Raw genomic sequence first — 17269 nt, 5'->3', positions numbered from 1 at the left:
TTCATTTATCTCCATTCCATCACTTCTCATCAATAATAAATTCAAACATATTCAATCACTTTCCATCAAATCAAACATAACTACGCTAGTTTATACAAACTTGTCATTGTTTTTCCTATAAATCTAATTTAGTTTCTTTTATTCAACAATTTGAGGATAAATATTGACCTTAAATTGTAACTCAACAAACATTGATGCTCCTCGAAACAGCAAAATTTTCAGCAACAAAGTTAACAATATAGATAAATCACAATTCAAAGAAAAGATCTAGCTAAGTGTGTATCTAAAAAAATCTGAATTTTGAGCACTCATTCATCAGAGTAATCGCCTTCGCTGTCTTCCTCGTATATTTGATATTCATCGTCAATATCATTTTCTTGCGCCCTGTTGTTATCAACCTCATTGAAGGGAAAGCTACCGAAAAGATCCTGTAAATGAGTCCTTGAAATATTTTCCATGTTGAGATCTGAAGATTGTAAAGGAATTCAAAGACCCTCCAGATCTTTGAATGATACTGAAGAATAATCCCTATGTGGTTTTATCAGATTTTTGCACTATACTAAAGGAAAATATTATTCACAAGAGGCATTTTCTAGTCTAGAATAACATTTTCATGAAACTTGAAAGCAATAATAAGGATTCAATCCTTAAACTTAACAGTAAAATATAGTGTTCCAATAGAAAAGGATACAAGAATGAGGCGGCACAAGCATTTCACTATCTCCATCCTACACCAAATAAGAGAGGTAAATAAATATAGCATTGCGAATATAATCTTTCACGGCAGGGGAAAGAAAACAGAGACAAGAGTTACCATATCAAGTTCTTCATCAGCATCCAATTCCTCTTCGCTATTATTACCCCCGGCTGCCTCCTCTTCATCCTCTTCAACATTCTCAGGTTCATCATTTTCTTCCGTCTCTACTTGATCCAGATTAAAAAGAAAATTATCAAGAATCGGTCAATTGAAAACATACTAAATTTGTTTTTCTGTATAGTGGCAATAATTTGTCAACTCCATTACTGTACTGAATCAATATCAGCAAAAAGAATAACGAAAAAGAGGTGAATAACCTAAATTAGCTTTGTGCGCTTCCTCTCCTTTTAGCTTCAAGGCATTCCTACTGCATTCCCTCTTCAATTTTTCAAACCTTAGAGTGGCAACTCTGAGTAAATTCTCGGTGCCAGGCTTAGGGAATACTGGTAGGAACCGCACCGTAAGACGTTCTCTAATACAATTTAGCATGTGCTGTGACAACCACCCCGTTGCAAACTACAAAATACTACGATAGTTAATGGAATATCTTTCAACAAAACTTCATGCATGGAAGATAAAATTAAGGTAATTTTGTATACTGGATTTGTGTGGCATAAATTACAGCAACTCAATATGCACAAAATTTCAGAATAGAAGAAAATTTTATGGAGTAAAACAGCGACCTATTTGCTCATTCAATCAAAGAGGAAGGAGGAAGAAAAAAGGACAAAGTCCATATCATCCATAGTAAACATAGAACTCTACCTCATGCTAGGGAATGAAGAGCAGAGTAGAGTACTTTGCTAACTTACATATCTTAGTTGAGATATTCAATAAAGGTTCACAAAACTTACAGTGCAAGATGCCTGTGATGGAGGCTTATTTATTTCTGATTGAATATAATCATCAACAAGCTCGAATAACTGTAAAGATGTCTGCAGCTTGTAAGGGAATGCTCGAAAGGTGCATATATCTTCCCATCTAGGTTTTAGCCTAAATAAAACAAATGCCTTAAGAAATGAGAAAACAGCACAAAGAACAATATACTAATCATAAATAGTGACAGCCACCAAAATCAAATGTTATTATATCAAGGTACATGAAAAAATCCAGTTTTAGGATGCATATAAATTTAGTTGAAATTGTAAAGAATTTTGTACAATATCTTCTTCATTCGTACCTGCATTCTGTTGCATATGTTTATCTACATTGTTATTTTCAGTTTCCTCATTCACATTCATACACATGAATGGTGTGCTTCCAAGTTTCCATTAACAACGTTGCTTTGTAAAGCAAGAGATAAAATGAAGGAACATACCTATTGGCTAGTTGAGCATGAAAGTGACTTCGTAATGGGATTGGAATTCGATATTCAATCCTTTGATAACTGCCGATTCAAAAACACATAGTCAACAAAGATCAGATCCAATATATATATATACATAACAAAAACCTATAAGGACTAATTGACATGATGAAGATTTTGCATTCTCAAAACCCTGGAGAAAAGTATAAACTATTAATATTTATATAAAAAACAATCCTGTCCCAGATAAGATTCTGATGCTGAAAAGAACTCCTAAATAATAGCTACAGACAAATATACTAAGAAATTTACAAATAAGGAGTAAGTCATACATGCGAGAATCAGGATCTTTGCGTGGATCATATCCTTTCTTGATCCAGAACCTTAGAAATGGTCCATTGGAAAAGTAGTAGGAAATTCTAGACAAAAGCCTACAAGAATAAAGAATAAAAGGTTACTGCACAAGTATCTAACATTTCAATTGCTGCAAATTAAAAAGCCAATGACTAGATTTTGGGCAAGTCACCTTCTAAGCTTGCTATGTGTAAATCTTAAGCCGAAATCAAGCAAGCGTTCAGTAAGAGAATTTTTGGACCATATAGGCCGTTCATCAAACAATCTAGATACAGCCATTTGTGATTCCCGCTGATCCGAACCTTGTGGTACATATTCCTCCCAATTAACTATCTTAGGAATCTGTAAGCAAGCTAAGTAAAACCAGAAACACTAAAGTACATTTTTATCACAATATGTCTCTAGAATATGTTCTTGTTCTCTTGTTTCGAAATCATTAAAAAGAGTCAGAACTCAGAAGTATTAACAGGGTTTAACCAAAATTTCCTCCAAACCCAAAAGAAAAGGATATCTTTAATGTCAAAATCAAGTGCAAGGACTTGCTCCATGTCCATCTGCACACATGGCGGTGAGTAATTTTTGCTGCTATGGATCTGTATTATCATGTAGCATTGTAGAAATACATATCAACGGTCGCTCTTATATTCTAGTATACCAAAAGGATTGAAATCTATGCTTAGATCCTTATTAAAAAATTAACTCAGATTAAATTTACCTCGACATGATTTGGTACAACTTCCTCTTGTCCTAGTTTTGAACTCAATATGGCAGGTGGTTTCAAGCTGAAATCAAATAGAGTTAAAGCAAAATGAAAATACTAGTCCAACTGTGCAAAGATAACTAGTGAATCATCAATGCTGTTATGCTGATCCTTGAGTTTTTCGTTCTCTTAGGCACAAGTGATGATTTAAAACTAGAATATCAGAGAAACTTACACTAGATCTTTTGGCATATCTTTTGGAGAAAAAAGAGGAGGAGCTATGATCATAACATCCTCATGATCCACATCCATGAGACCTCCCTTATCTATTATAGAATAGAGACAAACCATTTGACATGGTAAAAGAGACATTTAAAAAAATTAGGTTGAAGTGACAGAATATTAAGATATTCACCAAAATCTGGCTCTTCTACTTCTGCCCAGTTTCTCTTTTTCCTCCTGGCAACATCCGCATGAACAGGAACTACATGTTGATAGTCTGCCATTCCTTCATAATTTTGAAATGCAACAATAGAAGCCAAGTAATTTGCTTCACGGGTTGTTTAAGGCTAATAAATCCACTAAGTTCTTGGCATGGAAAGTAAAACATCCCAAACAAAAACAACTATAAATGTCTAACCATTAAAACAATATGCTTTAGGAAAATGAGAAACAATATCAGCACAAAGATTGCCCTCTTCATTTGCAGATGTACAGTCCTCAGCTTTATTATTGGTAGCCATTTGGTCGCTTTCTGGTTGGTTTTCTTGAATCCCATTTTCCGTTCTATTTCTGGACATGCTGTTATCATCTTTGGCATCATGAGTATCATGTGGTTTTCTCTTAGATATTTTGAGAAGAAAATTGTTGGAGGGCTGAAGTTCCCCAAATGTAGGATGCGAATATGGGTCTTCAGGGCGAAAATGGAGCTCCAGTTTGTTTGATTCTGAACTGCGAGCCTAAAAAATTCAGTTCAGGCCATAACAGAAGTAAAAGTTCACATAAACCAAAACTCATTGACAAATTAGTCCTTTGAATACGAAGAGCAACATAATCGGCATGAACAAAATGAACTTATCTTGGTACCTTAAGGATGCCTTGAATTCCACCAAGAGTATCTAAAGCTCGAGAAACGGATGATGGATAACCAGGATAGTGCACCAAAAATCCTCGTGTGTCGGGAAGAACCCCAGAGATTGTGCCATCCTTGATCACTCCCATTAACTTCTATACTCGTAGCATGAGAAATACACGAGCTATTAAGTTTCTAAACACATCTAATACCTGATTTTCGATATCACTAACAACTAATAAGGCCAATGAACTATAGCTCAAGCGGAAAATTTACTAGAATGACATGAAATAGATAGCTTCCAAAAACTAAGAAACTTGTTATAACAAAATATTTGAAGATGAAAAATCAACAAAAATTCCAATCTCCAATTTTATTTATTTATTTTTCTTTTTATAAAAACCAGAAATCAGTGTATAATGGAACATTTTGCTCTTGACGATCCTATTCCTTAAACTTGCAATTATTCTACTTTCTTTGAATCCATTTGAAGGTAAAGTTGCAGCATTTAACATAAATAGAGAAAAAAATGTTGTACCTAATCATCTCATTCTAAATGCAGGGGGAAATAAAAGGCATGTAATTCAACCGATTCAGCTCAGTTAGTTAGTTAGTTAGTTAGTTGCAGAGCATGGACTCCATTATTAAGCAACGATACAGTACACACAACCGTATGGTGCATGATGCATATCTATCTGAAAGCTTTTCTATGAATACGTATATATGTATGTATGTATGTATATACGTATGTAAGCGTATAATAGAAAACAGAAGAAGCTAATATGTTTGATGTACCTGTGAATTGGGGTTACGTTATGGTGGTGCACGGCGGAGCTGAGGGAGGTGGCGATGGAGGCTCAGGTGAATGGCGACTTTGTTGTGGTAGTGGCAATTATGGTAATTTGGATAAAGATTTTCAGTTATGGGCTGAAAGCCCAATTTTATATGGCCCAATTTTATTGGGTCGTAGTTTAGTAAGCTAATACACACAAAATAAGGTTATAATATTATTAAATTATCATTTTATTATGACAAAAAAATATCATCTTATATTGTATAACCTATTTATTATTATTATTATTATTATTATTATTATTATTATTATTATAGGATATATTTCTCAAGATAATATAAAATTTAATAGAATAAAAATTTATCACTAAAAAAGTTATCTTTATTATAATACTATTATGTTTTAACAAAGCTATAACTGATTTTTATGTTTTAAAAGTGTAAGGCTTATTAAATTTTAAAACTTTAATAATTGATATAAAAAATGATTATATAACTAATAAAAAGATTGTTATGCATTTATAATTTGTGAATATAAATATTTATATATATGTTATACATTAAAGTTAGAGTCCGAGTATATATGAAAAAAAATTAAAATCATCATTATGAAATTTGTGATGGATGATTGTAGTTTTGACTAAATTAGTTATTATTAGTTTACTATTAAATAAAACAAAAACGCACATGCTATAGAATCAAAATACTTGAAAGAAAAGTCACCTGAAGAAAAAATATACTTGAAAGAAAATTATCAGTACACCAAACTGTTAAAAAGCAAATCATGAATGGTAGCTAGATATTGTTTTTGACACATTTTTTCTTTAAAATTAACTAAATAATCTCCTTACACTTTGCCATTTTTTAACAGAATAAAGACACATATCTACTCGAAAAATAAATCCCATATTCCTTGAAAAAGTTCATTAAATGTTGAATTCATTAATCTATGATTCTTCCACTTTCTTGAAAATGATATTCGAGATAATCATTAATCACCACACCACCATTGATAACAACATGTTAAGATTTTATCCAAAAATATCGAAAATTAATCCATAAAATTCTTTTTTATTACCCCAATACTAGAACCTCTTCGTCAAGGAAAAATTAAAAACAAAATTACCTTTCACGGCAAGTTACTTAATTATTGCAACAAAGAAACGTGGAAATAGGAAATGCAGCATGATAATTAAGTTGTGACCATAATCTAAATTCTAAAGTACCAAACTGTATGAGAATGAAGAAACTATACATATATATTATTCATGTTAAACAATGAAGACTAAGATCAACCCAATGAAAAAGAAAATTAGATAAAAGTTTTATTATATATTCACAAAATAAGTTGTAATTTTGAATTCTCTAAACTTTTTTTTTTTTATTAGAAAGATGTGTCACACTATTCAACATTCTAAATCACAGACCCCATTTTTTTAAAACCTTTTTCTTACTAAAAAAATACAAGATTTAAAACACAACATGCATTATTATTGGATAGTAACAAATCTGGCATGCGCATGTATATATATGGTATAAGTAACTTTTATATATTTTATAAAATTTTATTTTGATGTATTGTTAGCGTAAATCAGTTTTATACATGCATTCAATTACGTATATTTTTTACATTGACCGTATGAACAGTCATCTAAAAAATAGATGTATTTAAAATTAAACTCTATTTATATTTTTATAAAAAGAATTAAAATATATTATATGTATCATTGTTATGTTCATATATTTCTATACTATATATAAAAAATAGACATAAAAATTAATGTAACCATTATTTTTCTGCACAAGTTCTGAGACGCAACCAATTCAAAGGGACCTATATATGATGCAAAATCTTTGTGATTTGTCGGCTAAGGTAAGATGTCCCTACTTCCATTTCAATCAAGCTATCAACAACTCATTCTTCATTTTTTCTCACTCTCTTACATGAGTGTGTGACCGACAAAATAGTATGCATTATTTTCCTCCACTCGTGTGTATATATGTATGTGAATTTAGTTTACACACTTAAAAAAAAAAAAGGGTCAACAAAAGAAGCTCTTGAAAGTCCCTGTTAATAACTACTATATAATCATATAGTTTTTCTCTCTTGTCACATTCAATGTTTTAATATTGCATAATTTGAGGTTGTGTTAGTACTTAGTAATATATATGTTGGTGACTATATGCTTGCTTTTTTGGGGGGTGTTATTATTTCTTTGAAAAATGTACGTGTAACGGTGTGCTTCTATATATATATATATATATATATATCTAAGCTTGCTAATATGGCTTCTTCTAGATCTATGTCTTTTGATTTCATGGTTTGTTGTTTGGGGAACCATGCCTTAAGTTCATGTACTTGTGGCATCTAACACTTCAAATTAAAACCTCAATATTTATGTTAGATTTGTAGGACATTATTCGTCGGTGGTCCACAATCTCAACTTTCCAAGTAAAGTTGCAAGTTCTAACCTTTCTATTAATTGAATTTAAATTATTTAAGAGAAAAAAAATAATATGAGCTTTAATAATAATAATAATATTATTATTATTGTTATTATTGTTATTATTATTCATTTATGAGTTATTTCTCACTACAAAAATAATGGAGAATAGCGGCGGTAAAAATGCCGATTTGAAACCGCCGCTAAACATAACACCAGCAACAATACAAACGCAGCGGTTTAGATTTTTAATATGAACTTAATTTTGATATACTGAACAGTGTAAAGCGTTTTATATAATTGTGATGATCATTCATGGAACTAATATAAAATGTAATTATTTTTATTAACGTGGAGTTACGTAATTAGATACACGTGTAAAATAACTTTACACTGTGCATCAAAATTAAATTTTCTTAATATTTGTATTGTCTATAAAATAATAAAACAATTTGTTTTTGATAAAAAATCAAGAGAGACCTCTACTAAGGGAAAGACTCAAATTAAATCAAAACATGTTATCAATAGCAAAATCCTAAAATTTAGATCTAATTAAGTCATGACGATGCATAAGGAGGAGGCTAATATGGTAATAAGCCAAATCTATTAGAAGAAATAAACCATTTTGATTTGAAAAGATGTTTAACTTATTTTGACCGAACATTGTAACCATGTAACTACATCCTAAGAGAGAGAACGTTAGCACTGGCATAGTACACTAAATATGATTATTGAACGGAAAAGTAAAGCTAAACCATTTTTAATTAGTTAATTTTAAATAATTGCAATTAATAATTAATAATTTTATATTTTTTAAATAAAATTTAAATAATTATTAATTAATAGTAATTAATTAATATAAAATACAATTTAAAAATATTTATAGATTTGTTGTTGATTAAATATATATTGGTTATTTAAGGAGATTGTTTTATTATAATAGAATAGCCGAAAGTAAGAGAAAATGGTATCGCATTAATAGTACAAGACCTATCAGTACTTATTATGTTACAAACTTTGTCTCCACACATTGATCTCAAACAAAAGAGTGTCGTGTGTGTATATATATATATAACTTTAGAAAACTCTGGAATTTCCCCTTATACTGATGGAGTTCTTTTTTATTTTTTTTTATTTTTGATCAAAGTGAGAGATTAAAAATTTTGTGACAACAGAGTGTGATTCAAGAACCCTGTTAAGATTATGAATGATGCATACAAGGATTTATTCAACGCGGCAATGGATCATAGGGGTAGACCCTCAAATAAAAAATTGGGACCATTATTGGTTTAAGTTCTTGGCCCACTTACTCCATTCATTCGGGATTTTTCACATTACTTAAGATTTATGTGACATTCACTAGTTACCACGAATAAATTTTCATAATATTTCCTCACATTCACGTTTTTATTAATTTGGTCTTCATATTTCAATTATACTATAAAGTTAAACTCTAGACATTATAATTAGGTCTGTACAGGGTAGGATACCCTAATTCTATTAAATTTTATTAAAATTCTATTCTATTTTCGTGGGTTAAAAATTTTATTAAAATTCTATTCTATTTTAGCCGGGGATTTAGAATTTTTCAATTCTAATTCTACTTGCACCTTAAAATTCTAAATCTTACTCTACCCTATCCTATTTGCAGAAATATTAATTTTTTCTAAACTAAATATAAAATTCAATCATTCCAAATTTCATACATATTAATAAAATAAAAAATAAAAACTAATATTTTAAATTACTAAATTAATTAAGTAGTTTAGTAGTTGATCACTTATAGTAAGTCATTACATGAGTGAAGTTGTGGGTTTAACTCTTACATCCTTTATTATATACTTAATTTAAAATATGTATTATATATAGGGTACGAGTAGAGTAGAATAAGATATCCGTATCCTACTCTATTTGTAGGCATATCTAAACTGAGCTCTACCCTATTCGTAACAGATCAGATAGTCTACATTACTCGAACAGGTTAGATACACTCTTTTATCATTAAATTATGAAAATTTTATCATTTGACTTTCAATAAAAACTAAAACAAAGATGTAAAAATCGTATTACATGTCCACCAAAACTAAAATAATATCATTTTAACCTTCATTGGACGTCAAAACGAAAACGTCATTATTTCACACTAATTAGTGTAGCAAAAAGAAATACTAAATCATTATTCTATTTATTAAAGTTAGCACGAAAAGGGGTTAAAAAAAGACTATAACATCCGAAATCCAATCTCGATTATCACTATAATATAATTAGAATCTAAAAAATAAAATTAGTAAAACGGTACCACTATGCAGAATTATTCCGTTACTACTTACTACATAAAAATCTGATCCCCGCTTTTCTTTTCATAGTGACTAGTAAAAAGACAAAATGAAGAGGTAGATAGATGGTGAAAAGACTTTTATATATTGTAAAAAAATGGGGGTTATTCCAGCAACTATTTGCAAATATCAGAGACACAATTCACGTTTCACAGACACAGTTTTTTACTTTTTGAGGAGCATTTAAGACACCCTCATCTACCTCCTTCTATGTGCCATCATCTTCTCCAAACTTTCAAACCAAGTTAAACCAATTTTCATTAATAGTATTGCATATTCAATAAACTTTATATCTTTTGTCATTATTATTAAATTTTAAATTATAAATTTTAATTTTTAAAATAAAGTATTAGTTTAAAATATTGATAAAAAATATTAATTTGTTAGTATCTATTTTTTGAGAAAGCCTAAAGAACCAACAGATTTTGTACTTTTTAATTTATATATGACAGGAGGAACGGTGTAAGATGTAGTTATGGAGTGTATGGATACTTTACGCAATTGTAGTTCAAGAGTAAATCGGACCCACTAATTTGTGTTTAAAATAAAAAATACAAATCAGACCCTCCGATTTTCTCTCCTACACAAATCGGACTGTCCGATTTGTGTTCTTAATTTTTTTAATAAAGAAATCAGACAGCCCGTTTTTTTCACTTCATAATTCAGAAAAACCTGTCCCCATATTCATGTCTAGCACCACCCACTTCTATAACCATATACAACACACACAGCATTTACATATTCAAAAAAATGAGTCCAGATTTTGTGATTTTTATTTTTTAGCCATTAATTAATCATCAATAATATTTTTTATAGTATAAGATTGTATCTAATAATATAGAATCATTCAATTTTTTTTTGATAATTAAGTGGTGCTCAAAATTTAACAAGAGTGCTGCCCTAGCACTCCTCCTATTTTTTAATATTAATAAAACATTCTACAATATTTGGACTATGCACCATTCCTCAATTAATCATTAATATGATTAATTAGCTAGTATTTTAATCCCTCCTCAAATTCACCACAACTTTTTTTTTCTCTTTAGAAGGGGGCCCATTAATTATTCTCATATTTATTTTATTATTATATAAAAATAATGTACTACTACCATACTCTGTTGTTCATGATCTTGATAAGTCTCTGTCTTTCTCTTTCACTCTCACACTCACACAAACCTGCATTTATAGACACTTACCAGAATCACCAACATACATCATTCTTTTCTTTCATCAAATTCATTCATTCATATGATGAAGGCTCTACTATTATTTCTCTTTGCTATTTCTTCATCACTGTTTATGGAACCTTGTTATTCAAGCAGTGGATATTGGCCTCCTTCACCAGGATACTGGCCAAGTCACAAATTCAGGTCTATGAACTTTTACAAAGGATTTAGAAACCTTTGGGGTCCTCAACACCAAGCACTTGACAACAATAATGCATTAACAATTTGGCTTGATAGAACCTCAGGTTAGTTTAACTTTAATTTTAATTTGCTAAATGCATTATCTATCTACTATATAGCATTATTCAACACATTACCACATACTTATTTAATTTTTCTTTTCAGAATGCCTATAAAATTATTTTTTAAATATATTTATAAGAAATAATATACTTAAATATTTTTTTAACCACATTTAATGCATTGTTCATATATATATATATATATATATATATATATATATATATATATATATATATATATATATAAGTTACAAAAAAAATATAGATATTTTTGTAACAGTATTAAATGTACTACTAAGATTTAATTATTTTGTTAGTTCTTATAATTTTATCAAATTTTTAATTAGATCTTTATATTTTTTTTTTGTTAATTGAGTTCTTACAGTACTTTTAATTTTGTAATTAGATTCTTTTCGTATAAAAAATATTAAAATTAATAAAATATTTCTCTAAAAAAAAATATGTGATCAAAGATATAATTATATTTTTAACTGTAGATGCTTTAATTTGTGGATAAATATTCTATTAATTATAATACTTTTTACACTAACAAGGACTTAATTACAAAATTAAAAATAATATACCCAATTAAAAAAATATAAAGATCTAAATTACAAATTTAATAAAATTATATAGACGAACAGAATAATTAAAACCACTATTTAAATTGTAAATGCACAAGTATTCTCAACAAAGAAAATTATTTTCTTGGTTAATTAAATGTGTTAATAATCTATTTACTATGTATCATTGAAATGTATATCTTTTTTTTTTTTTTGGTTAACAGGGAGTGGATTCAAATCAGTTCGTCCATTTAGATCAGGTTACTTTGGTGCTTCAATTAAGCTCCACCCTGGCTACACTGCAGGAGTTATAACAGCTTTCTATGTATAATATTTTCATTATATGATCAAATTAATTAATTTGAGTTACAAAATGAACAATTTGAATTAGCTTTGTACATTATTATTAATCATGTTTATTAGCTAGCTTAATTAATTAATTATATTGCAGCTTTCTAACAATGAAGCACACCCTGGGTTCCATGATGAAGTGGACATAGAGTTTCTTGGGACCACATTTGGAAAACCTTATACTTTACAAACAAATGTTTACATAAGAGGAAGTGGGGATGGAACGATTATAGGAAGAGAGATGAAGTTCCATTTGTGGTTTGATCCTACCAAAGATTTTCATCACTATGCTATTCTTTGGTCTCCTAAAGAAATCATGTAAGTCACTGTTCCTCTTGTGACTCTTTTTCTTTTTTAAAATTATATAAAAACAATAGTTTTTTCTAAGCAAAATTAAAGTTCTTTTGTTTTGTCCTACCCTTCAAATATTCCATACTAAATTATATTGCCTTTATTATTGTTGTTTAAATGATATTTTTAAGAATTTCACTAATTTCATTTAATTTAAAATAGTAAAATTATATCTCTAGTATATTTGTTCCCCTTGTGATAGAGCTCAAACTCTAGACTACTAAAAATAAAAAAATTTTAATTAATTTAGATTGATCAAGTAGTCAGTTCACTTGTCACTTTAAGTAAGTGTCGAAAGTTTGAATTTTGTCTTTTGCATGTAATAATCTATTGGTCAGCAAATCCTTAAATGAAATTCAAATCCACACTAAATTAATTTTTATCTTGTTGAGTTAGAAAATACCGTAAATAACAAAAAAAACTTACTTATCACCAGGCCGGGGCTACATTGTAGCAAAAGGGAGCAATGACCCCCCTAATTTTAATTTTTTACATATAAATTATATGTAAATTTCAGTTTAACCTCCTTAAAATTTTATTTTAATCTTATTTTATTATATAAATATTTTTGGTCTCCTCTAATCTTTAATCTAGCTCTGCCCCTGCTTATCACACCTTATTAATACATTGATTGGAACAATGTCACGTAATTAGTTTTTTTTTTTTTTAAATATAGTCACAGTAATCTGTGAGATGGAAATAATAATGTATGTTATATTTCAACTCAATAATTGCAAGTTGCAACTTATTATTTATTTAAGTTTGAATAAGAATGTCACATCATTTTCTCTCAATTAAAATGTATTTTAAAAACCATTGCTCATTAACCAAAAAATAATGCATTGTTAGTTAATAATAGAATCACAGTGGTAATGAGAGGTATAGCATTTTTCAAGTGTCAAAACAAGATTACTGTTTTGACAATTGAGACCTATTTCAATAGAGAATATAGTAGAAACATGATAGCCACATTTCATTTTCTGCTGAAGGCTGAAGCATATGTAAGAGAAAGCATAGAAAGAATTAACCAATCAATAATATAGTGTATATATAATAATTAAGGTTGGATTCCACGTGGAATGGTTGTTCACAATTTTTTTTATAAAGTGTAATTTTTATCATACATTTTTTAAATGGAATTTAAAAAAATATGTGAAAAAATATTATATAATAAAAAGTATATTTTATAAAAAAAAAATTCGGATCCTACATGTATGTGTCATTCACATCATTGGTCCTTATTAGCAACAATATCAAGCACCACAGTGTAGGCACAATTTTAATGATATTTTAAAAGATGAAAGGGAAATAATTTCATTTGCTCTGAAATTTAGGGAAAAAGCTAGAGTCATTTGACATATTTAATCATGTTAAAACAATTTGATGAACCATCTCCGATTTAAATAAGTCTCATAAATTTAAATCTCATCTTATATATACAATAATTCATCGATTAAATCTGAAATAAACTTTGCTAATTGTATGCTGATTTTTTCTGATTAATTTGCTAATCTACTTATTTATTTTAAAACCATTCATTAAAGTTATTGTAAAATTAACTTTAGTAGCTAGCCATGTGCTACTAATTAATCCTTATTATAAGTAATTCCCATTAACAAGTTTATATATACATTTTTTTAAGATTTAATTATTCTATTGGTTTTTATCATTTTATTAAAATTTTAATTAAATTCTTATATATATTTTTTTTAATTGAGTTTTTATACCGTATTAGATTTTGTAATTAAATTACTATAGTGACAAAAACGTTAGAGTTAACGGAATATTTCGTTAAACAAAACGAATATGCCTAACATTTGACTGAATATTCCATTAATTTCAACGCTTTTGTTACTGTAGAGATTTAATTATAAAATCTGATATAGTATAAGGATCTAATTAAAAAAATATAAAAATTTAATTAAAAATTCGATAAAATTATAAAGGCTCATAGAATAATTAAACTTTTTTTAAAAAACTAACATCATTATTATTATATTAATTAAACAATAATAATGTATCAGATTCCTAGTGGATGATGTGCCAATAAGGAGGTACCCTAGAAAGAGTGCTTACACATTTCCACTAAGACCAATGTGGGTTTATGGTTCAATATGGGATGCATCATCATGGGCAACTGAAGATGGCAAGTACAAAGCTGATTATAGGTACCAACCTTTTGTTGCAAGGTACACAAATTTCAAGGCTAGTGGTTGCTCAGCCTATGCATCACGGTGGTGCCACCCAGTCTCAGCCTCACCATATAGGTCCGGTGGCTTGACCAGGCAACAATATTGGGCCATGAGGTGGGTCCAAAGACACCATATGGTTTATAACTATTGCCAAGACCCCAAAAGGGACCATAGATTAACACCTGAATGTTGGGGTTAAATTATAATTATATTATAAAGTGAATTATTTTATTAATAATTTAAGGCCCTAAGAAAACCGTTTTTTGGTGTAAAATGAGTGATTTATTATGATTTTAGTCCCTATAGAAATTTTTTTTTTTAATGTCGTTTTGGTTCAAATATTTTTAAAAAAGTAAATGGATTTGGTCCCGCGGAGGCAGGGACTAAATTATAATTTTTAATTTTGTGAGGACTGAAATTTTAGTTAAATTTTTTTTATATATATTTTTAAGAAAGCTTTTTATATTTTGTGGTGATGACTTGAGTTGGGGTCCCCTAGCTTGAAAGCAACATTGATGAAAAGTGTGGACTTTTTTTTTATTATTGTTTTTAGAAGGTAAAAAAAAGGAAAATAATGAAAAGAGAATGAGAAGCAGAGGGTCAATAATTATTATGTCAGCTGAATGGTGGCACAGTTGAGTTATGAGTGCGAATATTATAAGCACAGTCCTCATTTTGTTATGTCATATTGTTACTTTAATTATGTAATGATATTTTTCCTTCTTTTATTTTATTTTGCATTTTTTTTAATTTAGGTATGTAATTGTGCATATATATGCTAGTTACTTCATTATATTATTGTTGACTGTGTAAGTTGAATGTGAGTATGTGACCACTTTCTACCTTTTTTTTTTTCGCATGAATCTTGTATTCTTGTTCATCTTTCTATTTTTTATTTTTCTTTTGAAAATTAAATATTTTCCCTCTTCGGTTTTCACCTTACTTTATTTTCGAATATGTGAAACTAAATGCCATGGCAATAACTATAACAGAATTTAAACATTGTCAGTAGTTCTGAAACTTTTCAATTGGTTTCTTTTATTTCATTTACTCCAAGGAACCTTCAAGTGCAAAATTAAATAGAACGTGTATCCAAGTGTAACACATGCAACCCTTTTTATTGTTGGTTTATTTAAAATTTTAATTTATTCATAGTCTTAAATTTTAATTAACATTTTGGTTCATAACAATTGTAATAAGTGTAACTCTTAATAAGGGAAATTTTAGTTCTTTTTAATACAAATTTCTTTTCTTTGTGTTTATATTAGGGTGGAAACTCAGGTACAGTTGACTTCACGTGAAGTTGATACATGAGAGCCGTTAGATGATTTGACTAATTTGACTAAATTTTCATCTAACAACTTTTAGATATAAACTTCATATAAAGTCGATTTCACCCGAGCTTCCACCTTATATTAGATATGAGAAAATGTTACAGTGCAATGAATGTAAAGTTATTAGAGGAACGCGCTATGAAAGAGCTAAATAGATAGATATATATTAGATAGTAAAAATTGATTTGGGTTGGTCGAGTGATTAACTCACTCGTTCGTTTAAGTAAATGTTAGGATTTGAATTCCATATTTTGTATATGCAGTCATCCATCGGCCAAAATAATACTCTTAAAAAATAAGGTTTCAACTTTTGGTAAACCAATCTGATATAATATAAAAAAGTTATCAGATATACTCGAACATACTGGTGTTCCAGTTATTTTAACCATTAATTTTAATTAATATATATTATATGTATATTTTTTATAATTCAGATAAACGATAAAACAATTGCACCTGATAACCTCCCTTAATATATATTATTCACATGGGTGATAATTAATAATAATGTACAAAGACAAAAAGAATATGTAACTAACATACAACACAATTATTAAAGTTGCATACTATAAATTGATGAAACGTGATGGTTCCTCCAATTTAACATATATGAACTTCTTGTTGAAGAAAAAATAATTCAGAAAATAATGTAGAGGCCCCATAATGCATGAATGATCATATAAATAGGGTTGTTAGTGGGGAGCTTTTGATGAATTATTTTCAATAAAGTGAAAATGATATATGGAATGTTCTCAAAAACAAATAGATATGGTTAGCATTACAAATACAATAATCCTCCACTCTCTCCTACTTTCTTTTCATTAGGCTTCTCTACGATGTGGAAATGTTCTTACTTATGAGGTGTAAATTACATCATCATCTATCAAGTATGTGAAAAAAAATTCTAGTAAATGTTGAAATTTGAAGGAATATTTACTCAACAATTAGAGATTTAGAGATGATTACATTATTAAAAAAAAGAAAAGAATAACGACCCAAAATACTTTATCCATAAAGTTATAGTAAATGTTCTACGCACACAAAAAATTTACTCTGCATATATAAGGCCATTGTATAACACTAATAGGACTTTATCAACGACTTGCCTTTAGCAAATCCGACCTTAGCTCAGTTGGTAGAGCGGAGGACTGTAGTGGGAAATCTGCCAGTTAATCCTTAGGTCGCTGGTTCGAATCCGGCAGGTCGGATGTTTTATTTTAAATTTTATTAAAATATATCAGAAAGTTTA

At 28.8% G+C, this 17269-nt stretch overlaps 2 protein-coding genes and 1 non-coding gene across 6 annotated transcripts; 2 read left to right on the top strand and 1 right to left on the bottom strand.

Moving 5' to 3' along the window:
• Positions 1-36: 36 nt before the first annotated feature.
• On the bottom strand, positions 37-5141 carry LOC112728940 (uncharacterized). 4 transcript variants are annotated; one of them, XM_025779298.3, is made up of 15 exons: positions 4985-5141; positions 4204-4344; positions 3758-4068; positions 3533-3625; positions 3353-3443; positions 3133-3199; positions 2929-3010; positions 2590-2761; positions 2396-2494; positions 2076-2144; positions 1612-1750; positions 1075-1273; positions 815-924; positions 692-728; positions 37-466 (listed from the first exon to the last, which is right to left on the bottom strand). In XM_025779298.3, the coding sequence occupies exons 3-15, from the start codon at positions 3915-3917 to the stop codon at positions 309-311; spliced, it is 1476 nt and encodes a 491-aa protein (XP_025635083.1). In that variant the 5' UTR covers positions 3918-4068; positions 4204-4344; positions 4985-5141; the 3' UTR covers positions 37-308. The 4 variants fall into 4 exon arrangements, with proteins under 4 accessions (XP_025635083.1, XP_025635079.1, XP_025635081.1 ...); XM_025779294.3 differs by having other exon boundaries at positions 3758-4076; positions 4985-5136; XM_025779296.3 differs by having other exon boundaries at positions 815-921; positions 3758-4076; positions 4985-5136.
• Positions 5142-10880: 5739 nt separating this feature from the next.
• Positions 10881-15538, top strand: LOC112728939 (probable xyloglucan endotransglucosylase/hydrolase protein 32). The gene is made up of 4 exons (XM_025779293.3): positions 10881-11232; positions 12017-12117; positions 12244-12461; positions 14519-15538. Exons 1-4 carry the CDS (start codon positions 11010-11012, stop codon positions 14883-14885), a joined length of 909 nt encoding a protein of 302 aa, XP_025635078.1. The 5' UTR covers positions 10881-11009; the 3' UTR covers positions 14886-15538.
• A 1599-nt stretch (positions 15539-17137) lies between these two features.
• Positions 17138-17228, top strand: TRNAY-GUA (transfer RNA tyrosine (anticodon GUA)). The gene is given in 2 exon segments: positions 17138-17174; positions 17193-17228. It is a non-coding gene; the product is annotated as a tRNA-Tyr (tRNA).
• The last annotated feature ends 41 nt before the right edge of the window (positions 17229-17269 follow it).

This window comes from Arachis hypogaea, chromosome 12, assembly GCF_003086295.3.
Source record: "Arachis hypogaea cultivar Tifrunner chromosome 12, arahy.Tifrunner.gnm2.J5K5, whole genome shotgun sequence".
NCBI classification, from domain to species: Eukaryota; Viridiplantae; Streptophyta; class Magnoliopsida; order Fabales; family Fabaceae; genus Arachis; species Arachis hypogaea.
This window is presented reverse-complemented; position numbering and strand designations above follow the sequence as displayed.

Bases quoted from the DNA above. Each gene is read 5' to 3' on its own strand.
- LOC112728940 (XM_025779294.3), bottom strand. From the start codon at position 4,338: ATGGGAGTGATCAAGGATGGCACAATCTCTGGGGTTCTTCCCGACACA. The intron at 3,200-3,352 runs GTAAGTTTCTCT...ATTTGATTTCAG, and splicing joins GATATGCCAAAAGATCTAGT to CTTGAAACCACCTGCCATAT. The intron at 2,145-2,395 runs GTATGACTTACT...TTGAATCGGCAG, and splicing joins AAAGATCCTGATTCTCGCAT to TTATCAAAGGATTGAATATC.
- LOC112728939 (XM_025779293.3), top strand. From the start codon at position 11,010: ATGATGAAGGCTCTACTATTATTTCTCTTTGCTATTTCTTCATCACTG. The intron at 11,233-12,016 runs GTTAGTTTAACT...TTTGGTTAACAG, and splicing joins TTGGCTTGATAGAACCTCAG to GGAGTGGATTCAAATCAGTT. The intron at 12,462-14,518 runs GTAAGTCACTGT...ATAATGTATCAG, and splicing joins TGGTCTCCTAAAGAAATCAT to ATTCCTAGTGGATGATGTGC.